General features: G+C 41.2%; 1 protein-coding gene across 2 annotated transcripts in view; it reads right to left on the bottom strand.

Moving 5' to 3' along the window:
• The window catches only part of LOC106611554 (follistatin-related protein 5), a 161,489-nt gene that overhangs the window by 121,431 nt on the left and 18,892 nt on the right, over positions 1 to 21,166 (bottom strand). Inside the window, exon 3 of one of the 2 annotated variants that reach the window (XM_014211883.3) lies at positions 7,980 to 8,013. In XM_014211883.3, the coding sequence (XP_014067358.3) occupies positions 7,980 to 8,013 (34 nt within the window). The remainder of the gene's footprint in view (positions 1 to 7,979; positions 8,014 to 21,166) is intronic. The other variant, XM_014211884.3, reaches the window with a different exon arrangement.

Below are 21,166 nucleotides of genomic sequence, written 5' to 3'. Positions count from 1 at the left end.
TGTATGCTGGAGCGTTAAGATTTTCTTTCACTGGAAATAAGGGGCCAAGCCCAAACCATGAAAAACAACCCCAGTCCATTATTCCTCCTCCACCAAACTTTACAGTTGGCACTACATATTGGGTCAGGTAGCATTATCCTGGCATCTGTCACACCCAGATTCACCCGTCGGACTCCCAGATGGTGAAACGTCATTCAGCACTCCAGAGAACGCGTTTCCACTGCTCCAGAGTCCAGTGGCGGTGAGATTTACACCACTCCAGCTGACACTTGGCATTGTGCATGGTGATCTTAGGCTTGTGTGTGGCTGCTCAGCCATGGAAACCCATTTCATGAAGCTCCTGATGAACAGATTTTGTGCTGATGTTGCTTCCAGAGGCAGTTTGGAACTCGGTAGTGAGTATTGCAAACGTGGAAAGACGTTTTTTATGCGCTACACACTTCAGAACTAGGCGGCCCTGTTCTTTGAGTTTGTGATGCCTACCACTTTGCGGCTGAGCCGTTGTTGTTCCTAAACATTTCCACTTCACAATAACAGCACTTACAGTTGACCAGGGCAGCTCTAGCAGGGCAGAAATGTGATGAACTGACTTGTTGCAAAGGTGGTATCCTATGACAGTGCCACGTTGAAAGTCACAGAGCTCTTCGGTAAGCCCATTCTACTGCCAATGTTTGTCTATGGAGATTGCATAGGTTGTGTGCTCGATTTTATTCACCTGTCAGCAACGGGTGTTGAGGAAATAGCCGAATCCACTAATTTGAAGGGGTGTCCACATACTTTTCTATATACTAATAATTAAATAATATTGTTTAATATTTTGTAAAGTGCTTTTCATTATACAGAATAATCTCAAAGTGCGTAATTAAAAAAAATAACAAATGGAACAAAAATTGGCAAAATTAGACAGGGTAACTGGCACAAAGAACACAGCTGATGCTACAAGGGACAATGACACCAATGAGCACAGCTAACAACAGAAAGCCTTCCTAAAGAAAAAGCTCTTTAGGCCCATTTTAAAGGAGCCCAGAGTCTCTGGTGCCTTCAGGTGGTCCGGGAGGGCATTCCAGAGGCTGGGGAGAGGTTGAGCTAAAAGCCTGATACCCCAAGGAGCAGCGCTTGGTTCTGGGGGTGTGGAGGAGCAGGCTATCGCTTGACCTGAGGGTGGGGGTGAGGTTATGGAGGGAGAGCAGTTCTTTGAGATAAGGAAGGGCATTGCCATGAATTGACTGGAAACTCAGCAGGAGGGTTTTTGAATTCAATCTTGAATTAGACGGGGTACCAGTACAGAGATGCCAGGATGCCAAAGAAGGGTTCATAAAACTGAATCGAAGCCGACAGCTGGGGACCGCCCTTTATGATAATGCCCCCTCTGCAATTTCAGCTTTGACCTTCCCGAGATGGAGAGAAAAAATTGAGAGACAGCCATTACCAACCCTGCATAACACTTAGTGGCAGACATCTTGGTCACTGCATCACCTTTCTACCTCCTGACATTGACTTATGTTTGTGTGTGTGTGTGTGCGTGCGTGCGTGCATGTTGAAGGGTCTCCACATTACAAAGGTGACAGAGTGTCGGACGAGCTGCATCTGTCAGACACCGTGAGAGAGCACTAAGACATTTGTCATGCCGTATTATTGTGTTGTCTCGTGCCACATTGGTGGAGGATTAGGTGCCAGGGTAATGTTGTGCACAGGAGATATTAGAGGTACTTTCTATCATCTGTGTGTTGGCCTCTGTTACAGGTTTTGGTTTTTCCATTTACGTTTCGAGGTTAGACTTTTAGCACGTTGAGCACAGTAGCACGTAGAGCACAACGATGGGTGTCAACACGTTAGTCAGTATATGTTACACCAGTACTGGCTTGTCCATCTTGTTCGGCGGAAGGTGTTTCACCTGTGCTAGCCCAGATGTTATTTAAGAGTGGCTGATCCAGTGCTGCAGTTGTCTTGAGAGATGTGGAAAGGTTAACACCTTTGGATGTCTTGAGAGATGTGGAAAGGTTAACACCTTTAGATGTCTTGAGAGATGTGGAAAGGTTAACACCTTTAGATGTCTTGAGAGATGTGGAAAGGTTAACACCTTTAGATGTCTTGAGAGATGTGGAAAGGTTAACACCTTTAGATGTCTTGAGAGATGTGGAAAGGTTAACACCTTTAGATGTCTTGAGAGATGTGGAAAGGTTAACACCTTTAGTTGTCTTGAGAGATGTGGAAAGGTTAACACCTTTAGTTGGCGCTCCCTATTTGGATTTCCAGACAAACAACCTGATCTTCCCTGATTTTGTTCTGCTTCACCTTTTTGGTTTACTTACTGTCATTCGGTTTGGTGTGGGTTTTTCTTTTGTTTGCATCTTCTTGGGCAAATCTATGGGGCGCTCATGGTGGGTGTCCAGTTGTTGTTGCGAGGTAACTTTCAGTGGACACCCCCATGAGTGTCTTTCAGAACCCCTCTTAAAACACCACCTGTTTCAATTTAGTTGTCAGTGACTCTTTGTTTGTTCCCCCTTCTGTTTGAGCGATATTATTTGGTTTTCTTGCTGGGGAATGCAACACCTCTTTTATGTATTGACGTTTACAGAAAAATACACTATATATACAAAAGTATGTGGACACCCCTTCAAATTAGTGGATTCGGTTGTTTCAGCCACACCTGTTGCTGACACGTGTATAAAATTGAGCACACGGCCATGCAATCTCCATAGACAAACATTGGCAGTAGAATGGCCTTACTGAAGAGCTCAGTGACTTTCAACGTGGCACCGTCATAGGATGCCACCTTTCCAACAAGTCAGTTAATCAAATTTCTGACCTACAAAATCGTCTGTCCGAGGTTCCAAACTGCATCTGGAAGCAACGTCAGCACAATAACTGTTTGCCGGGAGCTTCATGAAATGGGTTTCCATGGCTGAGCAACCCGCACACAAGCCAAAGATCCCCATGTGCAATATAAAGCATGGAGCGGTGTAAAGATCGCCACCATTGGACTCTGGAGCAGTGGAAACTCATACTCTGGGGCGATGAATCACGCTTCACCAACTGGCAGTCCGACAGACGAATCTGCCATTGTTCAGACTAGGCCCCTTTTTCCATTGAAGGGAAATCTTAACGCTCCAGCATACAATGAAAGTCTAGACTATTCTGTGCTTCCAACTTTGTGGCAACAGTTTGGGGAAGGCCCTTTCCTGTTTCAGCATGACAATGCCCCAGTGCACAAAGCGAGGTCCATACAGAAATGGCTTGTTGAGATCAGAAGAACTTGACTGGCCTGCACAGAGCGCTGACCTCAAACCCATTAAATACCTTTGGAATGAATTGGAACGCAGATTGCGAGCCAGCCCTAATCACTCAACATCAGTGCCCAACCTCACTAATGCTCTTATGACTGAATGGAAACATGTCCCTGCAGCAATGTTCCAACATCTAGTGGGAAGCCTTCCCAGAACAGTGCTGTTATAGCAGCAAAGGGGGGACCAACTCCATATTAATGCCCATGATTTTGGAATCAGATGTATGTATGTATGTAAGACATACTTTTGGTCATGTAGTGTAAGTAATGTACCAAAAATAGTGTGATTTGGGCTTGATATACACTACTACCGTATCTATGAGTCTGTATAATAACATTGAAAGTATTGGTGACACTTGACGCTGACAGGTATAATGAAGCAGTTATAATGCACTGTAAGACTTGTCAGAAGTGGGTATTACACCTTTATAACATCGCAGGATTATCTCCTAATGTTCCTGATTAAATAACAGCGATTTTGAGTCAGGTGTCAATAAGCCTTGCAATAAGATATTATAACGACCCATACATGCTTAAAACATGTAATACACAGTACCAGTCAAAAGTTTGGACACACCTACTCACTCCAGGGTTTTTCTTTATTTTTACTATTTTCTACATTGTAGAATAATAGTGAAGACATCAAACTATGAAATAACACATATGGAATAATGTAGTAACCAAAAAAGTGTTAAACAAATCAAAATGTATTTTATATTTGAGATACTTCAAAGTAGCTACCCTTTGCCTTGATGATAGCTTTGAACACTCTTGGCATTCTCTCAACCAGCTTTGTGAGGTAGTCACCTGTAATACATTTCAATTAACAGGTGTGCCTTGTTAAAAGTTAATTTGTGGAATATCTTTCCTTAATGCGTTTGAGCCAATCAAGGTAGGGGTGGTACACATAAGAAAGGCCCTATTTGGTAAAATACCAAGTCCATACTTTGGTAACAGCTCAAATTAGCAAAGAGAAATAAGAGTCCATCATTACTTTAAGACATGAAGGTCAGTCAATGCGGAACATTTCAAGAACTTCAGTCGCAAAAACCATCAAGCGCTATGATGAAACTGGCTCTCATGAGGACCGCCACAGGAAAGGAAGACCCAGAGTTACCTCTGCTGCAGAGGATAAGTTCATTAGAGTTACCAGCCTCAGAAATTGCAACCCAAATAAAGTTCAAGTAACAGACACATCTCAACATCAACTGTTCAGAGGAGACTGCGTGAATCAGGCTTTCATGGTCGAATTGCTGTAAAGAAACCACTATTAAAGGACACCATTAAGAAGAGACTTGATTGAACCAAGAAACTTGGTTAGACTGATGAGTCCAAATTTGATATTTTTATTCGCAGAGTAGGTGAACAGATGATCTCTGCATTTGTGGTTCCCACCATGAAGCATGGAGGAGGAGGTGTGATGGTGTGGGGGTGCTTTGCTGGTGACACGGTCAGTGATTTAATTCGAATTCAAGGAACACTTAACGAGAATGGCTACCAGAGCATTCTACAGGCCATCCCATTTGGTTTGCCCTTTGTGGGACTATCATTTGTTTTTCAACAGGACAATGACCCAACACACCTCCAGGCTGTGTAAGGGCTATTTGACCAAGAAGAAGAGTGAGGGAGTGCTGCATCAGATGGCCTGAGTGAAGGAAAAGCAGCCAACAAGTGCTCCGCACGTGTGGGAACACATTCAAGACTGTTGGAAAAGCATTCCTCATGAAGCTGGTTGAGAGAATGTCAAAAGTGTGCAAAGCTGTCATCAAGGCAAAGGGTGGCTACAATGTAGAAAACAGTGAAAATAAAGACAAATTGGTGAGTAGGTGTGTGCAACTTTTTGACTGGTACTGTAAGTAAAATAAACCATTATACCAGTTTTAGTAGCCTAAAGTTTTAACAAGTATCATTATAAGAGAAGATGGAATAACCCATGAAAGAATGAATTATGTATGTCATTTCCCCTGATGGTAATCTTTTATTTAGTTTGCTCGTATTATTATTCACTTTTTTGAGGATGACAAGCGGGATATGAAAGACAAACTCATTCCCTGAGATTCAAATCCCCTGGCTTTACTCTTCACACCTTCCCTCCTCAAAGAGATGAGAGGGGTCAACACTGCAGTGAATGATAGACATCCACATTGATGGCTTGAGTAGATAGGGTAGTCTCTTTCATGCAATGCAGAGGGAGCAGATTCACTTTCAGTGGTTTGACTCATGTTCTACCTCTCTGAAGTACTTTGTACAAACCTAAAATAGAAGCCTTTTGGAATGACTAGTGGATTTCTATCAGACCTGGGTTCAAATATTATTTTTCAAATGCTTACCAGAAAAAGCAAACCCCACCCATCTAGCACTCCAGGCAGGCTTAAGCAAACACTATTTGAAAGATATGCAGTACTATTTGAACTCCGATTTCGTACCACCAGTGTGTAACCAGTACTGTAACATTTACATTTACATTTAAGTCATTTAGCAGACGCTCTTATTCAGAGCGACTTACAAAATGGTGCATTCACCTTATGATATCCAGTGGAACAACCACTTTACAATAGTGCATCTAAATATTTTAAGGGGGGGGGGGGGGTTAGAAGCACACAGGTGTAACACACCTCCTTCAGAACAGTAAACACAGTATGTTAGTCTTGATAGCCTGTTTACTTCTTACTTATCTTGCCTGTGTCGGGACATTTTGCTCACAGTGAAGGGAAAGTGCTTTTTCTACCTCCAATTCCCCTTTCCAACAACTTGGTCGATATATCCCAGCGAAGGATTCTCATCTTCCACAACTTATTGATGTACAGGTTCCCTTGTGGTTACAGTGTCTGCCCTGAGGAAGGTTGTGAGTTCGATCCCTGGCCTAGTCATACCAAAGACTGTAAAAATTGGACCTGATGAGTGTCTGCTTGGCACTGAGCATGAAGGAGATACACTACATGTCCAAAAGTATGTGGACAATCTAAAGGTGAAAGAAACGCACACCTATTTAGGCGAGGTGCTGGCTAGCAGAGTGGAACAGTTAAAAAAATAAAGGAGAGCCGCACACTCTAGGAGCTCAGATGCAAAAATATTTATATCCAACGTTTCGACAGACAAGCTGTCTTCATCAGGGTATAAAAGCATGTGGATATCTTCCCATAGAACATCCCATTCCAAAATCCTTTGCTGCTATAACAGCCTCCACTCTTCTGGGAAGGCTTTCTACTAGACGGTGGAACATTGCTGAAGGGATTTGCTTCCATTCAGCCATAAGAGCATTAGTGAGGTCGTGCACTGATGTTGGGCGATTAGGCCTGGCTCACAGTCGGTGTTCCAAATCATCCCAAAGGTGTTCAATGGGGTTGAGGTCAGGGCTCTGTGCAGGACAGTCAAGTTCTTCCACACTGATCTTGACAAACCATTTATGTATGGACCTCGCTTTGTGCACAGGGGCATTATCATGCTGAAATAGGAAAGGGCCTTCCCCAAACTGTTGCCACAAAGTTGGAAGCACAGAATCGTCTAGAATGTCATTGTATGCTGGAGCGTTAAGATTTGCCTTCACTGGAACTAAGGGGTCTAGCCCGAACCATGAAAAACAGCCCCAGACCATTATTCCTGCTCCCCCAAACTTTACAGTTGGCACTATGCATTGGGGCAGGTAGCGTTCTCCTGGCATCCGCCAAACCTAGATTCGTCCGTCGGACTACCAGATGGTGAAACGTCATTCATCATTCCAGAGAACACTTTTCCACTGGTCCAGAGTCCAATGTTGGTGAGCTTTACACCACTCCAGCCAACAATTTGCATTGAGCATGATGATTTTAGGCTTGTGTGCAGCTGCTCGGCCATGGAAACCCATTTCATGAAACTCCCGACCCGACGAACAGTTCTTGTGCTGACGTTGCTTCCAGAGGCAGTTTGGAACTCGGTAGTGAGTTTTGCAACCGAGGACAGATTATATTTACAACATTCTTCAGCACTCGGCAATCTCATTCAATGAGCTTGTGTGGCCTACCACTTCACGGCTGAGCCGTTGTTGCACCTAGAAGTTTCCACTTCAAAATAACAGCACTTATAGTTGACCGGGGCAAAAATGGCAGGGCAGAAATTGATGAACTGACTTGTTGGAAAGATGGCATCGTATGACGGTGCCACGTTGAAAGTCAATAAGCTCTTCAGTAAGGCACTTCTACTGCCAATGTTTGTCTATAGAGATTGCATTGCAGCGTGATCAATTTTATACACCTGTCAGCTACGGGTTTGGCTGAAATAGCCATATTCACCAATTTGAAGGGGTGTCCACATACTTTTGTTTACATACTGTAGATTGGGGGTAAGACCCTGCGATAGATTAGTGTCCTGTCCAGGGGGTGTACTTGTACATCACGCTGCCTCACGCTATAGAAACAGGAGATGGGCTCCTGCCCTATGAGCTGTTCCAGCTCGCACAAGCCAAGGCTACTAGTAGACTTCTTGAAACAAAGTTATTGGAACACACTCCACCAACCACACAGGTTCTCCTTTAAACTTCTGAAATCCTTTTCATAGAAATAACATAAGTACGTTTACTCGTAGAACATCCCTTGTTCATTCAATGGAAATGTGTGCTATCTAATTGTTTAATTTGTCAACCGTTTTACAATAACGTTCACGAAAGTAAAAACCAGGTATTGTGAGAGAGAGGAAGAAATGAATAATGGAGACATACCCTTTATCTGCAAGCTCCCTGGGAGCCCATCCTGCTGAAACAAAAACAAACAGAAAGACAAAGTCATGAGATACAACACAATCACACTTCCATCAAGATAATGAAGCCAACAGAGTAATAACACCAAGAGCAATTTCACTTTTATGGGTGGAATCTCAACTACTGCTACAAATATGAGGGGATTCGTGCCGAATGCTTATACATTTATTTTACTGTAAGAAGCACTAAATTGAGGTGGCTATTGAGGAAGGTCTGTTGAGAATAGAAGGATACAATTGAGAATATGTTTGGCTTTTCTGTTGCGTTTTTCATATTCATGAGTTACTGCCAACTCATTGAAGAACATAACATATGCAGAGTGTTTGACAGTGAAAAGCTAAGAGGTGCTGTATCTCCGTAAAGGGGTGTCTTTAAAGGTTAAAAGAAGGTACTTCAGAGGACTGCCAAATTATTTACTAGTGAATCATGGGTATACTACGGTATAGGACCGAAATAAAAGGTACAAATTTACAGTATTGCTACCATGTATGGCTATTCGCCAGCTGTTGAAGACCGCAAATAGGAATGGTATAAGTATTCCATTCCACCAGCGCAGTCTCCATAGCTTATCCTCAATGTGGAGAATTCCTCCTTTTGTATTCCAGCTACTGGCAGGGTGGTATTTTGAAGTGAATACACAGTGTAGCAGGTCCAAAGTCAATAACGAGAGCTTTTCTCTTTTCTCTGACTGACACCACACAGAAGATAGCATACTGTACTTATCATTCATCTTTTCTAACATATAGATTGACATGGTAAAATGCACAGAGAAGCTATAGAACAATGCCTGTTTTCATGTAAGTCCCCAATGGACTTACCTAAATCAATGGAATGTAGGTTCATGCGTGAATCCTGTGATGGCCAGGTATCAAGAAATCTTTTTAGAAACCCGTTCTAGCTCTGTGTGTGCAATTTAATGCTTCTACCACCAAAGTTATCATCCAAAAACACAGCTGCCCCACTACACGGAATTCTATGGCTAAGCTTCCAGCATTCTGATGTTAATGGCCCAATATGGGAAGTTTTTAAGCAATAGTTGGAGCTGGTGCTTCAAAGTGAGTTATATTGTATATCATTTTAAAGGTAATTGCATGACCTTTCAGAACCACTTGTCAAACAATGTTTAAAATGTATCAGGTTTCCTTTTTAAAGTCATTCATACAGTTAATTCTGATTATGCCCCTAGAGGTCAAAGGTCAAAGTTCTGCTGACCTGAACATGTGTCTGGTGGATAACTGTGAATCAAAGGTTTCCAATGATATGATTAAAGGGTATACGTGAGCAATGACTTGATCTATACTGACATTGTTTGTCATAGGGTCAAATCCCTATGGGAGAAATTAATGGGATGGGGGATGAAAGAAAGAGTGATAACACACAGTAATCTACCATTGCTGCATTGCTATCACACATTTTCCAACTAGGGACATAGACCTTCAAAAAAATGACTGTGAATCCAACTGACTCTCCTGGCTCATAAGGCCTACATCAGCGTGTGTGTTTGTGCATGTCTATGACTATGCAGGTGTACATTTCAAGGTGTGCTTGTGAGTGTGTGTTTGCAATTGGTGGAAGGTGGTATGTGGAGGGCCGTTTAAACAAAGAGAAAACAATGCATAAAAAAATCCATAAATGTATGATTCTTGTGCAATTCATATCTATAGGCTACATTTAGGTTTTTCTTTCATTGTTTTTATCTGGCATTAGTGCATAAACCTATAAGCTTTAGGGCCTAACCGTAGACTTTGCGTGCCAAATACTTGAAAATCGGCAAATGCTTTTGGTAGCTTGGGCAGGAAACGTTAACTGAATGGAGAGTTGAATTAAAGAGAAGGGAGGGCCAGAACAGTAATGTTTGGGAAAGATCTGGTGAAGTGGTAAAAGAGGATGATAGCAGTGCCGGCTATGTTATGTGTGATGATTGTGAGGTGCTCTACAAAGAAATTCAACAGTCACAAGACGGGGACTTAAAATATGTCAAATATGTCACATCAAGTGAACTGTACTGTTCAGATGGGTTAAATGGAATAGTAGCCAACCTGAAATGTGGACACTGACTATAGGTCTATAACCTTTCACATAGCCTAATATGATATTAACTCCTGTAGAATCAAGCATTTATTGCAGTAAAATGATACACTAAGTGTACATTTTGACTGTGGAACAGGAGTGGAGAAATATGATTTCTTTCTTTCAGCATCTTGAGAGAATGAATGTATTTTGGGATTTTATTCAACAAGGCAAGTCAGTTAAAAACACATTCTTATTTACAATGACGGCCTACACCGGCCTAACCTGGACGACGCTGGGCCAATTCGTGCACCGCCCTATGGGACACCCAATCACGGCCAGTTGTGATACAGCCTGGATTTGAACCAGGGTGTCTCTAGTGGCTCCTGTAGCACTGAGATGCTAGTGAGATGCTAGTGCATGGTTAGGCCCTTTCTGTAAATGGGCTATCTTTATCAGCATTATAAAAACTGATAGTATTTCAACCACATAAAATATGCATCCAAGCCAAACCAAAATCTTATCAGAAACATGTTGGGTCATTTTCACAGCTTTTCATTTCCTTAAAACCGATCAAACTGATGTCATTTGAAAATGTTGCATAAAAATCATTCCTTTTTTTTGAGTTATTGCATTTTCTCCCTGGTCTCTAAACGCCTTTATCCGAGAGAGAAGCAAGCAGGGATAAAAGAGAACTTTACTGATGTCAACTAGATTGAAGCGTTCATTCTACCGATTTATGACATTCTCCTGAGCAAGGGTTTATTTAGTCTTCTAGGGTAACAAACGATGACAGAAGAGAAGCTGCATGTATTTATGTGTAGACAAATTGACTAACAAATAGCCTACAAACATTTCAGAAATTAAGCAGAAACATGTCAAAATTAGGCTTTAAAAAATCCTGCACCCCCTGTCAAAAAATCGTTCCGCCATCTCGGACTGTATACTGCACATTTTTCTATATTAGCTAGAGGGTTAGTGTCGGGTACAGGCCTCAGAATTTCACATTATCACATATAGTCGTGGTTGCAGATGGACTATTAGCAATTGCGGGCGGGTGCGGGTTAACAAACAGCTGACCTGCGCATCACTAGCACACACACACAACTAAACACACAGGCTCGCACATACACACAACACTGCTCCACTCTCGGTATCCAAGGGACACTGTTTCACTAAAGCTTGCCTTTCAACCTCAACCACTTTGAGCTCTCTCTCTCTGGTTCTCTCTCTGGTTCTCTCTCTGGTTCTCTCTCTGGTTCTCTCTCTGATTCTCTCTCTCTCTGGTTCTCTCTCTGGTTCTCTCTCTGGTTCTCTCTCTGGTTCTCTCTCTGGTTCTCTCTCTGGTTCTCTCTCTGGTTCTCTCTCTGGTTCTCTCCCCCCCTCTCTGTCAGCTTATCTGCTTCTAATCTAGATTTGCCATGTGGACAGGCCAGCACATGGTGGTTGTTGCTCTCATCAGCCTCCCTCTCCTTGCCTCCATTTTGTGATGCCACAACCGGTACAGTAGATAATGTCACAACAAACTTATGTAAAAATAAATAAATAAAAAATCCTTTGTGGTTTTAGAACCATATCTTTTGGTTGTCCTATTACATTTACATGTAATAATTTAGCAGATACTGTTATTCTGAGTGACAGTTAATGCATTCATCTGAAGATAGCTAGGTGAGACAAGCACATATCACAGGTATATTTTTCTCTGAAAAACATTCTCCAAAAGATGAACAGAATAAAATGACAATTCCCTTATCTAATGGTTATTTAATAGACTTTAATTTATATGGACATAGGATATTCTTGATAAGGAATACAATTAGAAAATGTTTTCATATGTCGTATGCCCATCCATACACACTCATTTGGGCATTTGTGGAATGACATCATGGACAAGACAGCCAATTGGCTGTGGATGACGATGACTACAGAGACAAAGCTCCATACTATAAGCTGAATGGCTCTGTATGATTGGAAGTAGCCTGGTTTCATAGATTAGACGTAACATAGTCAATTTAAATCCGGGATACTCAAGTGAGTATGATATGTTACATTTGGTATGGTTGATTGATTGATTGATGCCTCCACATACAATTTAAGAAAATCATCAAGGATAACACAAAGTTGAAAAGCTTATTTCCATTGTGGTCCTTTTGGAGGGGAAGGTGGGATGACAGACAATGACAGACACAATTGTTGTTTGTTTCATTGCATGAGATAATTAGTACAGTTCCATTTCCTAATAACCAACTGTGGACAGGTACATCTCCCTTGTCTCAATGATTATACACAACAGGCACCAAAAGGCAGACCATATGCTATCCCAGGCATTTCCTTCTCATCCACATACTATAATCTTACTCACTTTTGAGACATGCTACTATTTAGCAATTCTTTCAGTGAGAACTTGAAACTACCTAGAGGTTATAAGTTTCAAATTCCAAAAAGTTTATGTTCCCCATACCACTATTAAATCTAAAAAGAACAACGTCAGTTTCACTCCTTCTAGTGGAATAGTTATGGTTATCCTGGACCAAGTTAAAGTAGTTACTTAGCTAGCTGGGGTCCATACTGTGGACAATCTGATGTACAAGACACAATTTAATCTGAAATACTATCTGTCACACCCTGATCTGTTTCACCTGTCTTGTGCTTGTCTCCACCCCGCACCAGGTGTCTCCTATTTTCCCCCATTATTTATACCTGCGTTTTCTGTTTGTCTGTTGCCAGTTCATCTTGTCTTGTCAGGTCTTACCAGCATGTTTCCCGTTTCTCCTGCTCTCAAGTTCATTTTTCTAGTCTGACCTTTCTGCCTGTTCTGACCCTGAGCCTGCCGTTCTGTCCCTGTTTGACTCTGCCTTGAATTATGAACCACTGCCTGCCTTCGACCTGCCCTTTGCCTGTCCCTTTGTATAATACATATTCTGAGTATCGATCGATCAACCTCCTGTGTCTGCATCTGGCTCATTTCCTGAGTTGTGATACTATTCTCCACTTCGAACCATCAAAGGCTTTCAAAGTGAGAATGATCAAGATGAGTAAGTGCTGGAAGTTTAAGAATAATCCTGACTAAGTTGTTCTGAGATGTCTGCAATTTATTTTAAATGATCTTGGGGGCACTATTGTACGAGGTAGAGCATGCATAGTCAAAGTGGCACTGAGCCCCAGCCAATGCCACCATTGTATTCCGATCCAGATATTTGGAGGTTCTTGCCAGAAACCACATTTTATGGTTCACTTTGGAGATAACGTTTTGTGCCATGCTCTCCCTTGTCAGATGGTTATCTAGCACACATCCAAGATAATTAACTAAGTATTTTGCTGTGACTACAATTCACCTACTACCACCATAAAACCTGGGGATTTCCTCAGTTTCACTTTGGACCTGAACAAGATGGACTCTGTTTTTCCAAGGTGAAATCACAGCTTATTATCATATAGCCATTTAGTGACATTCAGAAGTTCACCACTGGGGGCTTTCTCAACCACATTTTTGTCTTTATGGGAAACCAACAGTTCAGAATCATCTGCATAGAGGAAAAGGTCACATGTAAAGGCAGATTTCAGATGATTTATATACAACAGATAGAAAAGTGGACCCAGAACACTCCCTTGGGGTACCCTGCAGTTCAGGATTTTGGATTTAGACCGTGTCCCATCCACATCCACCATCTGTTTTTTTCCTTGCAGATAAGTGCTAACCTATTTTACGGCTAAATTGTTAAAGCCCATGGCTCTTAGTTTGATTTACAGAATCTCATGATCCACTGTATCAAACGCCTTTTGGAGATCTAACATAACAATACCACAAAATTTCCCTCCATCTACTTCCTTTCTGATGTGGTCAGTTAAATATAGTAGGCAAGTGTCGGTGGAATGGGATTTCCTAAAGCCAGATTGGAGCTCATTTAGTAGGTTATATAAGGAAATAACTGTCAATCTGCTCGAACATAATCTTTTCCATGGCCTTCGATAAAATGCACAGGATTGAGACAGGCCAATGGTTTCCATGATCTAATTTATTCCCTTTTTTATATAGAGGAATGACCCTTGCTAGTTTTATTTCACTGGGGGGAAAAAACAAGTTCAATAAACAGATTTACAATGTGAGTTACACAGGGGGTGATAATTACCGCAGCGTCCCTTAGTAACTGTCAAGGCCAGTTGCTTTGGAAGTTCTTTCAGCTTCTTTAGTGCAGTTGACTCAGACACTTTTTCAAATGAAGTAGCATTTACAGTACTTGAATCCACTGCTGTGAGTAAAATTGCTGGACTTGACTTTCCCTATAGCAACCTAATTGATAAGGTTACTTGGTAACTAATGTATTAGCTATAGTTGTAACATAGCTATTCAGACTGTCTGTAACCATGTTCTTGTCTGATTTAACCTTTCCTCCAACGTCCAAGCTGAAATGTCGAGCTTTGGTCTTTAATTTGTTACTGTAACCTAACAGCTTCAGACACTTCCATAAATAACGTACTCGGATGATCCTATTCCAAACTATTTTGTCATTAAAATGATTAGTATTGAAATAGTTGTTCTATTATTCAGCCTACAGTAGCAGCCAATGTGTGATGTTCAATGTAGGCCTACATTCCATGAGATGTTCTGGAAAAAAACATGCGTTATGAGGCGACAGGTAGCCTAGTGGTTAGAGTGTTGGTCCAGTAACTAGAAGGTTGCAAGATCAAATCCCCAAACTGCCAAGTTAAAAATCTGTTGTTCTTAACAAGGCAGTTAACTGTTCCTAGGCTGTCATTGTAAATAAGAATTTGTTCTTAGCTGACTTGCCTAATAAAATAAAAACATTAGCCTGTTTATCCACCTGTCCTTCAGACAAGGAGGTGACTGGAAATATTGTGTTTGATGCAAGAAACCACTTCATAAAATAAAATGCATTATTATTCCCATACCATTATTACAGAGAATCAGACAAATTATGCTACACTCTTCCTATTGGCTACTTAGCTTATTCAAGACCATCTCAAAATACAACACTGCCCCTTCAAGACATAAAAAGCTCTTTACCTGAAGCTTTTTAAAGATGGTTAAAAATGCACACGTTTTGTGCTCTTGTTAGAAGCAACCACTACCCCTTGTCAGTGGTGGGAAAAGTACTCAAATGTCATACTTGAGTAAAATTAAAGATACCTTAATAGAAAATGACTCAAGTGAAAGTCACCAAATAAAATAGTGAACCTCTTCAACATGCTGTTGTGTGTGGATGGTCCTTGACTCCCCTCAAAACAATTAACCTCAACAAGAAAAACATCAAGGTGTATGAAAAAGACTTGAGTTAGGAATTTATTATAACGCGCCATACATACTCACAGACCTGTTTGACAAATAAACCAAGCTTACCTTTCTATCCCCATAAGACAAATTGTACGATATGCAAAAGCTGTAATGGCATTTCTCTGTGTTATTATTAAGGCACCTAGCTAATGCATACATTTTAACAGATAGGAAAGTACATGAATTCCTTTTTGTGAGAATACTTCTCTATTTAGCAAAAGTATAACTGACAGTCCAGCTAGTCTAATCTGTTTTATCATGGCGTTGTGCTCATCACAGGGTATTTCAGTATGTGGATGTCAGTAAAGGGAGAGAATGGAGAGACTGTGCATGATACACACATTCTACATTTCTCCAACTGGTGCTGAGCCAAAAAAGACGGATGATAACAGAAGAAAAGCTTGCACACCAGATACGCTGCTCCAATGTTTTATTCCTGCGCCCACTTATGTGTGTAGGCTTTTGCTTTATTATAATGGAGATGAGATCCTATACCCAACTCTCTCCATTTGCTATTTATAGAGGCCTTATGTCACCATTGACAAGGCTGCAATTTGAATTAACATGTAAGGGGGTATTTCCAGTGTTCTTGTTGGAGTGGCCTTCACGGTTTTGTTCGTATGTGACATCCTTTCAGAGCGCAAAATTGGATCTTTAAATTCCATTGAGCTTCAAAGGACAATTCCAATCCAACGTGATGACATTCAAGGTAGAAGAGCACAAAAACGGTACGAACACCGTGATTAACGAACACAAGGTAGCCTATGTATGCTGTCTACTACGGTATTGCTACTTCATCAACATGATGAATCGACAAATAATTCCCATTTAAAATTCTGACACAAATGTTCCCGAGTGGGATCGTGTCATCAATATGCATCAATGATGTAATTAATCTAGCGTGTTAGCATCACGTTCCGTATAATGAAAGTCATAGCGATAATGTTGGGCCCACTCAGCACAAAGTCACAGCGTACAGAGGATAGGGTACACCACTCTGGCAACGATAGGTTAATTTATCATAACAGATCAGGATTAATTTACTACTCAGCTTCTACACGTCTACTGCGGCCATAACTCATATTGGATATTATATTAATAAAAGGCAAGTCCACAACAGAGAAGAATGTCTCACCGATATTAAACTTAACATAGATTTGATTATGCAGTGGCCTCTGTAATTATTGGGACTGTGAAGCATTTTTTCTTCTTTTAGCTCTACACTCCAAAAGTTTGGATTTGAAATCAAACAATAACTATGGGGTTAAAGTGCTGACTGTCAGCTTTCATTTGAGGGTATTTCCATCCATATTTAGTGAACCGTTTAGAAATTACAGCACTTTTTGTACATAGTCACCCCCATTTTAGGGGTCAAAAGTATTGGGACAAATTCACTTAAAGTAGCCAAAAGTTAAGTATTTGGTCCCATAGTCATAGCACGCAATGACTACATTAAACTGGTGACCAATGCTTCCCCAAAAAATTGGGCACTGAGCAAATTTCAGGTCTGCTGAGCGCAAACTTGAAAGTTCTGTGCAACTTCCCGTGCGAGTTTACTGTGAACATTGAGGCTTTACCTGCTTTAAGTTAGTTTTAACAGTGGCCAAGTAGGCTACTGTGGCTATTTTATCATTATGTAGGCCTACCAGAGTGGTATACCATCAAAAACAATGGAGAAAAACACATCCCATAACATTTTAATATTGAAATAGTTGTTCTATTATTCAGCCTACAGTAGCAGCCAATGTGTGATGATCAATGTAGGCCTACATTCCATGAGATGTTCTGGAAAAAACATACCTGAAGCTTTTCAAAAATGGTTAAAAATGCACACATTTTGTGCTCTTGTTAGAAGCAACCACTCCCCCCTTGTCAGTGGTGGAAAAAGTACTCAAATGTCATACTTGAGTAAAAGTAAAGAAACCTTAATAGAAAATGACTCAAGTAAAAGTGAAAGTCACCCAGTAAAACACAACTTGAGTAAAAGTCAAAAAAGTATTTGGTTTTAAATATACTTAACTATCACAAGTAAATGGAATTGCTAAAACGTACCTAGGTATCAAAAGTAAAAGTATAAACCATTTCAAATTCCTTATATTAAGCAAACCAGAGGGCTCAATTTTATTTTATTTATTTATTGGCGGATAGCCAGGGGCACACTCCAACACTCAGACATAATTTACAAATGAAGCATTTGTGTTTAGTGAGTCCGCCAGATCAGAGGCATTAGGGAGGACCAGGGATGTTCTCTTAATGTGTGTGAAATTTTCCTTTCAAAATGTAACAAGTACTTTTCGGTGTCAGACAAAATGTATGGAGTAAAAAGTACATTATATTCTTTAGGAATGTAGTGAAGTAAAAGTTGGCAAAAACATAAAGAGTAAAGTACAGATACCCCAAAAAACTACTTAAGTAGTACCACTGCCCATTGTTGAATAGAAATGTGCTATAACTGGGCTAATAACTCAGTAACTAGCAAAGAATATGAACAAATGTGCAGACGTGGCTACATGCAGCTCTCGCTCTGATCTCAAAACAAGCACTATGTACAAAAACTGCTGTAAATTCTAAACAGTTTACCCAATATGGAGGAAAATACCCTCACATTAAAGCTGACAGTCTGCTCATTTACCTCATAGTCATTGTTCAACTTCAAAGCCAAACCTTTGGAGTAAAGAACCAAAAGAAGGAAAAATGTTTCATGGTCCTAATAATTATGGAGGGCACTGTATATTGTTCTAAAATCTTCAAATGAGTGTGGAGAATATAGAGAAATACTTGGAATCTGTTCCACAGCAACAGCAGATTATGTATCTACGCTGTTAAACATATAGTTTTGGTTACATATTGTTGTCCACCCCAAAATCCAAAAATGACTGTGAGAATGGAGGGATCCTAGAGAAATACTTTCAATCAGTTTCATGAGTAAGGTAAGACTTAAGTCCGGGACCTAATTTACTCCTCATTGAATATTCATATTCCAGCATGTCACATGTGCAACCAGAGGGGGAAAAAAACTCTAGACCATCTTTACTGACAATAATTATATCCTCCTGATTCCTGTTTACAAGTAAAAACTAGAGCAGGAAGTACTAGTGACTCGCTCAATAAAGAAGTGGTCAGTTGACGCGAATGCTACGCTACAGAACTGTTTTGCTAGCACAGACTGGAATATATTCCGGGATTCATTCAATGGCATTGAGGAGTATACCACCTCAGTCACCGGCTTCATCAATAAGTGCATCGACGACGTCGTCCCCACAGTGACCATACGTACATATTCCAACCAGAAGCCATGGATTACAGGCAACATCTGAACCGAGCTAAAGCTGCCGCTTTCAAGGAGAGAGACACTAATCCGGACACTAATCCCACTATGTCCTCAGACCAACCATCAAACAGGCAAAGCGTCAATACAGGACTAAGATTGAATCCAACTACACCGGCTCTGACGCTCGTCGGATGTGGCAGGGCTTGCAAACTATTACGGACTACAAAGGGGAACCCAGCCATGAGCTGCCTTGTGACGTGAGCCTGCTAGATGAGCTAATTGCCATTTGTGCTCGCTTCGAGGCAAGCAACACTGAAGCATGCATGAGAGCCCCAGCTGTTCCGGACGACTGTGTGATCATGCTCGATGTGAGCAAGACCTTTAAACAGGTCAAAATTCACAAGGCCGCCGGGCCAGACGGATTACTGGGGCGTGTACTCAGAACATGCGTGGACCAACTGGCAAGTGTCTTCACTGACATTTTCACCCTCTCCCTGACCGAGTCTGTAATACCTACATGTTTCAAGAAGACCACCATAGTTCCTGTAACCAAGAATGCAAAGGTAACCTGCCTAAATGAAAATTTGCCCTGTAGCACTCATGTCGGTAGCTCTGAAGTGCTTTGAAAGGCTGGTCATGACTCACATCAACACCAACATCCCGGAAACCCTAGACCCACTCCAATTCGCATACCGCCCCAATAGATCCACAGATCTCAATCTCAATCGAACTCCACACTGCCCTTTCCCACCTGGACAAAAGGAACACCAATGCTGTCCATTGACTACTGCTCAGCATTCAACACCATAGTGCCCACAGGGCACGACAACACATTTTCCCTCTCAGGAGACTGAAAAGATTTGGCATGGGTCCCCAGATCATCAAAAGGTGCTACAGCTGCACCATCAAGAGCATCCTGACCAGTTGCATCACCGCCTGGTATGTTAACTGCTCGGCATCCAACCGTAAGGCGCTACAGAGGGTAGTGTGTTCAGCCCAATACATCACTGGTGCCAATCTTCCTGCCATCCAGGACCGAACAGTATATACTAGGCGGTGTCAGAGGAAGGCCCAAGACTCCAGTCCCCCAAGGCATAGACTGTTCTCTCTGCTAAGAGAGTCTAGGTCCAAAAGGCTCCTTAACAGCTTCTACCCCCAAGCTACAAGACTGCTGAACAATTAATTAAATGGCCACCTGGACTATTTACATTGACCCTCCTCCCCTTTGTTTTTACACTGCTGCCACTTGCTGTTTATTATCTATGCATAATCCCTTTACCCCTACCTACATGTACAAATTACCTCGACTAACCTGTACCCCCACACATTGACTCGGTACCGGTACCCCCTGTATATAGTCTCGTTATTGTTATGTAATTTTATTGTGTTACTTTTTATTACATTTTGTACTTTAGTTTATTTAGTAAATATTTTCTTAACTCTATTTCTTGAAGTGTATTGTTTGGTTATGTAACGGCCGTCGTAGGTAGTGGACCAAGGCGCAGCGGGTTGAGTGCTCATATTTACTTTTATTGAACACGAAAACAAGAAAACATACAAACGAACAGGATGCAGGCTAAACACGAAGCTATGCAACTACAACTACCCACAATACCCTATACAAAACAACCCCTATACATAGGACCTTCAATCAGAGGCAACGAGGAACAGCTGCCTCCAATTGAAGGTCAAATCAATAAACTGAACATAGACAACCTAGAACTAACATAGAATACACTAACCTAGAACCTAAACCTAAAACCCCGGTACATTCTAAACAAATACCCCTTCTACATGAACACATAATATAACAAACCCCTAAACACTCTAAACAAATACCCCCTGCCACGTCCTGACCAAACTACAATAACAAATAAGCCCTTTACTGGTCAGGACGTGACAGGTTAAGGGCTTGTAAGTAAGCATTTAACGATAAGGTCTACACCTGTTCTATTCGACGCATGTGACAAATACAATTTGATTTGATATTTGCACTCACGGGGACAACTTTAATATGGAATCTTTTTTTTACATTATTTAACCTTTATTTAACTAGGTAAGTCAGTTAAGAACAAATACTTTTTTACAATGACGGCCTACCAAAAGGCAAAAGGCCTCCTGCAGGGACGTGGGCCTGGATTAAAATATATATATATATATATAGGACAAAACACACATCACAACAAGAGAGACAACACAACACTACATAAAGAGAGACCTAAGACAACAACATAGCAAGACAGCAACACATGACAACACAGCATGGTAGCAACATAACAACAACATGGTAGCAACACAACATTATAGCAGCACAAAACATGGTACAAACATTATTGGGCACAGACAACAGCACAAAGGGCAAGAAGGTAGAGACAACAATACATCACACAAAGCAGTTACAACTGTCAGTAAGAGTGTCTATGATTGAGTCTTTGAATGAAGAGATTGAGATAAAACTGTCCAATTTGAGTGTTTGTTGCAGCTGGTTCCAGTCGGTAGCTGCAGGGAACTGAAAAGAGGAGCAACCCAGGGTTGTGTGTACTTTGGGGACCTTTAACAGAATGTGACTGGCAG

The sequence above is a fragment of the Salmo salar genome, chromosome 09 (assembly GCF_965601325.2).
Source record: "Salmo salar chromosome 09, fSalSal1, whole genome shotgun sequence".
NCBI lineage: Eukaryota > Metazoa > Chordata > Actinopteri > Salmoniformes > Salmonidae > Salmo > Salmo salar.
Note: the sequence above shows the minus strand (reverse complement) of the source record. Positions and strands in the feature narration are given on the sequence as shown.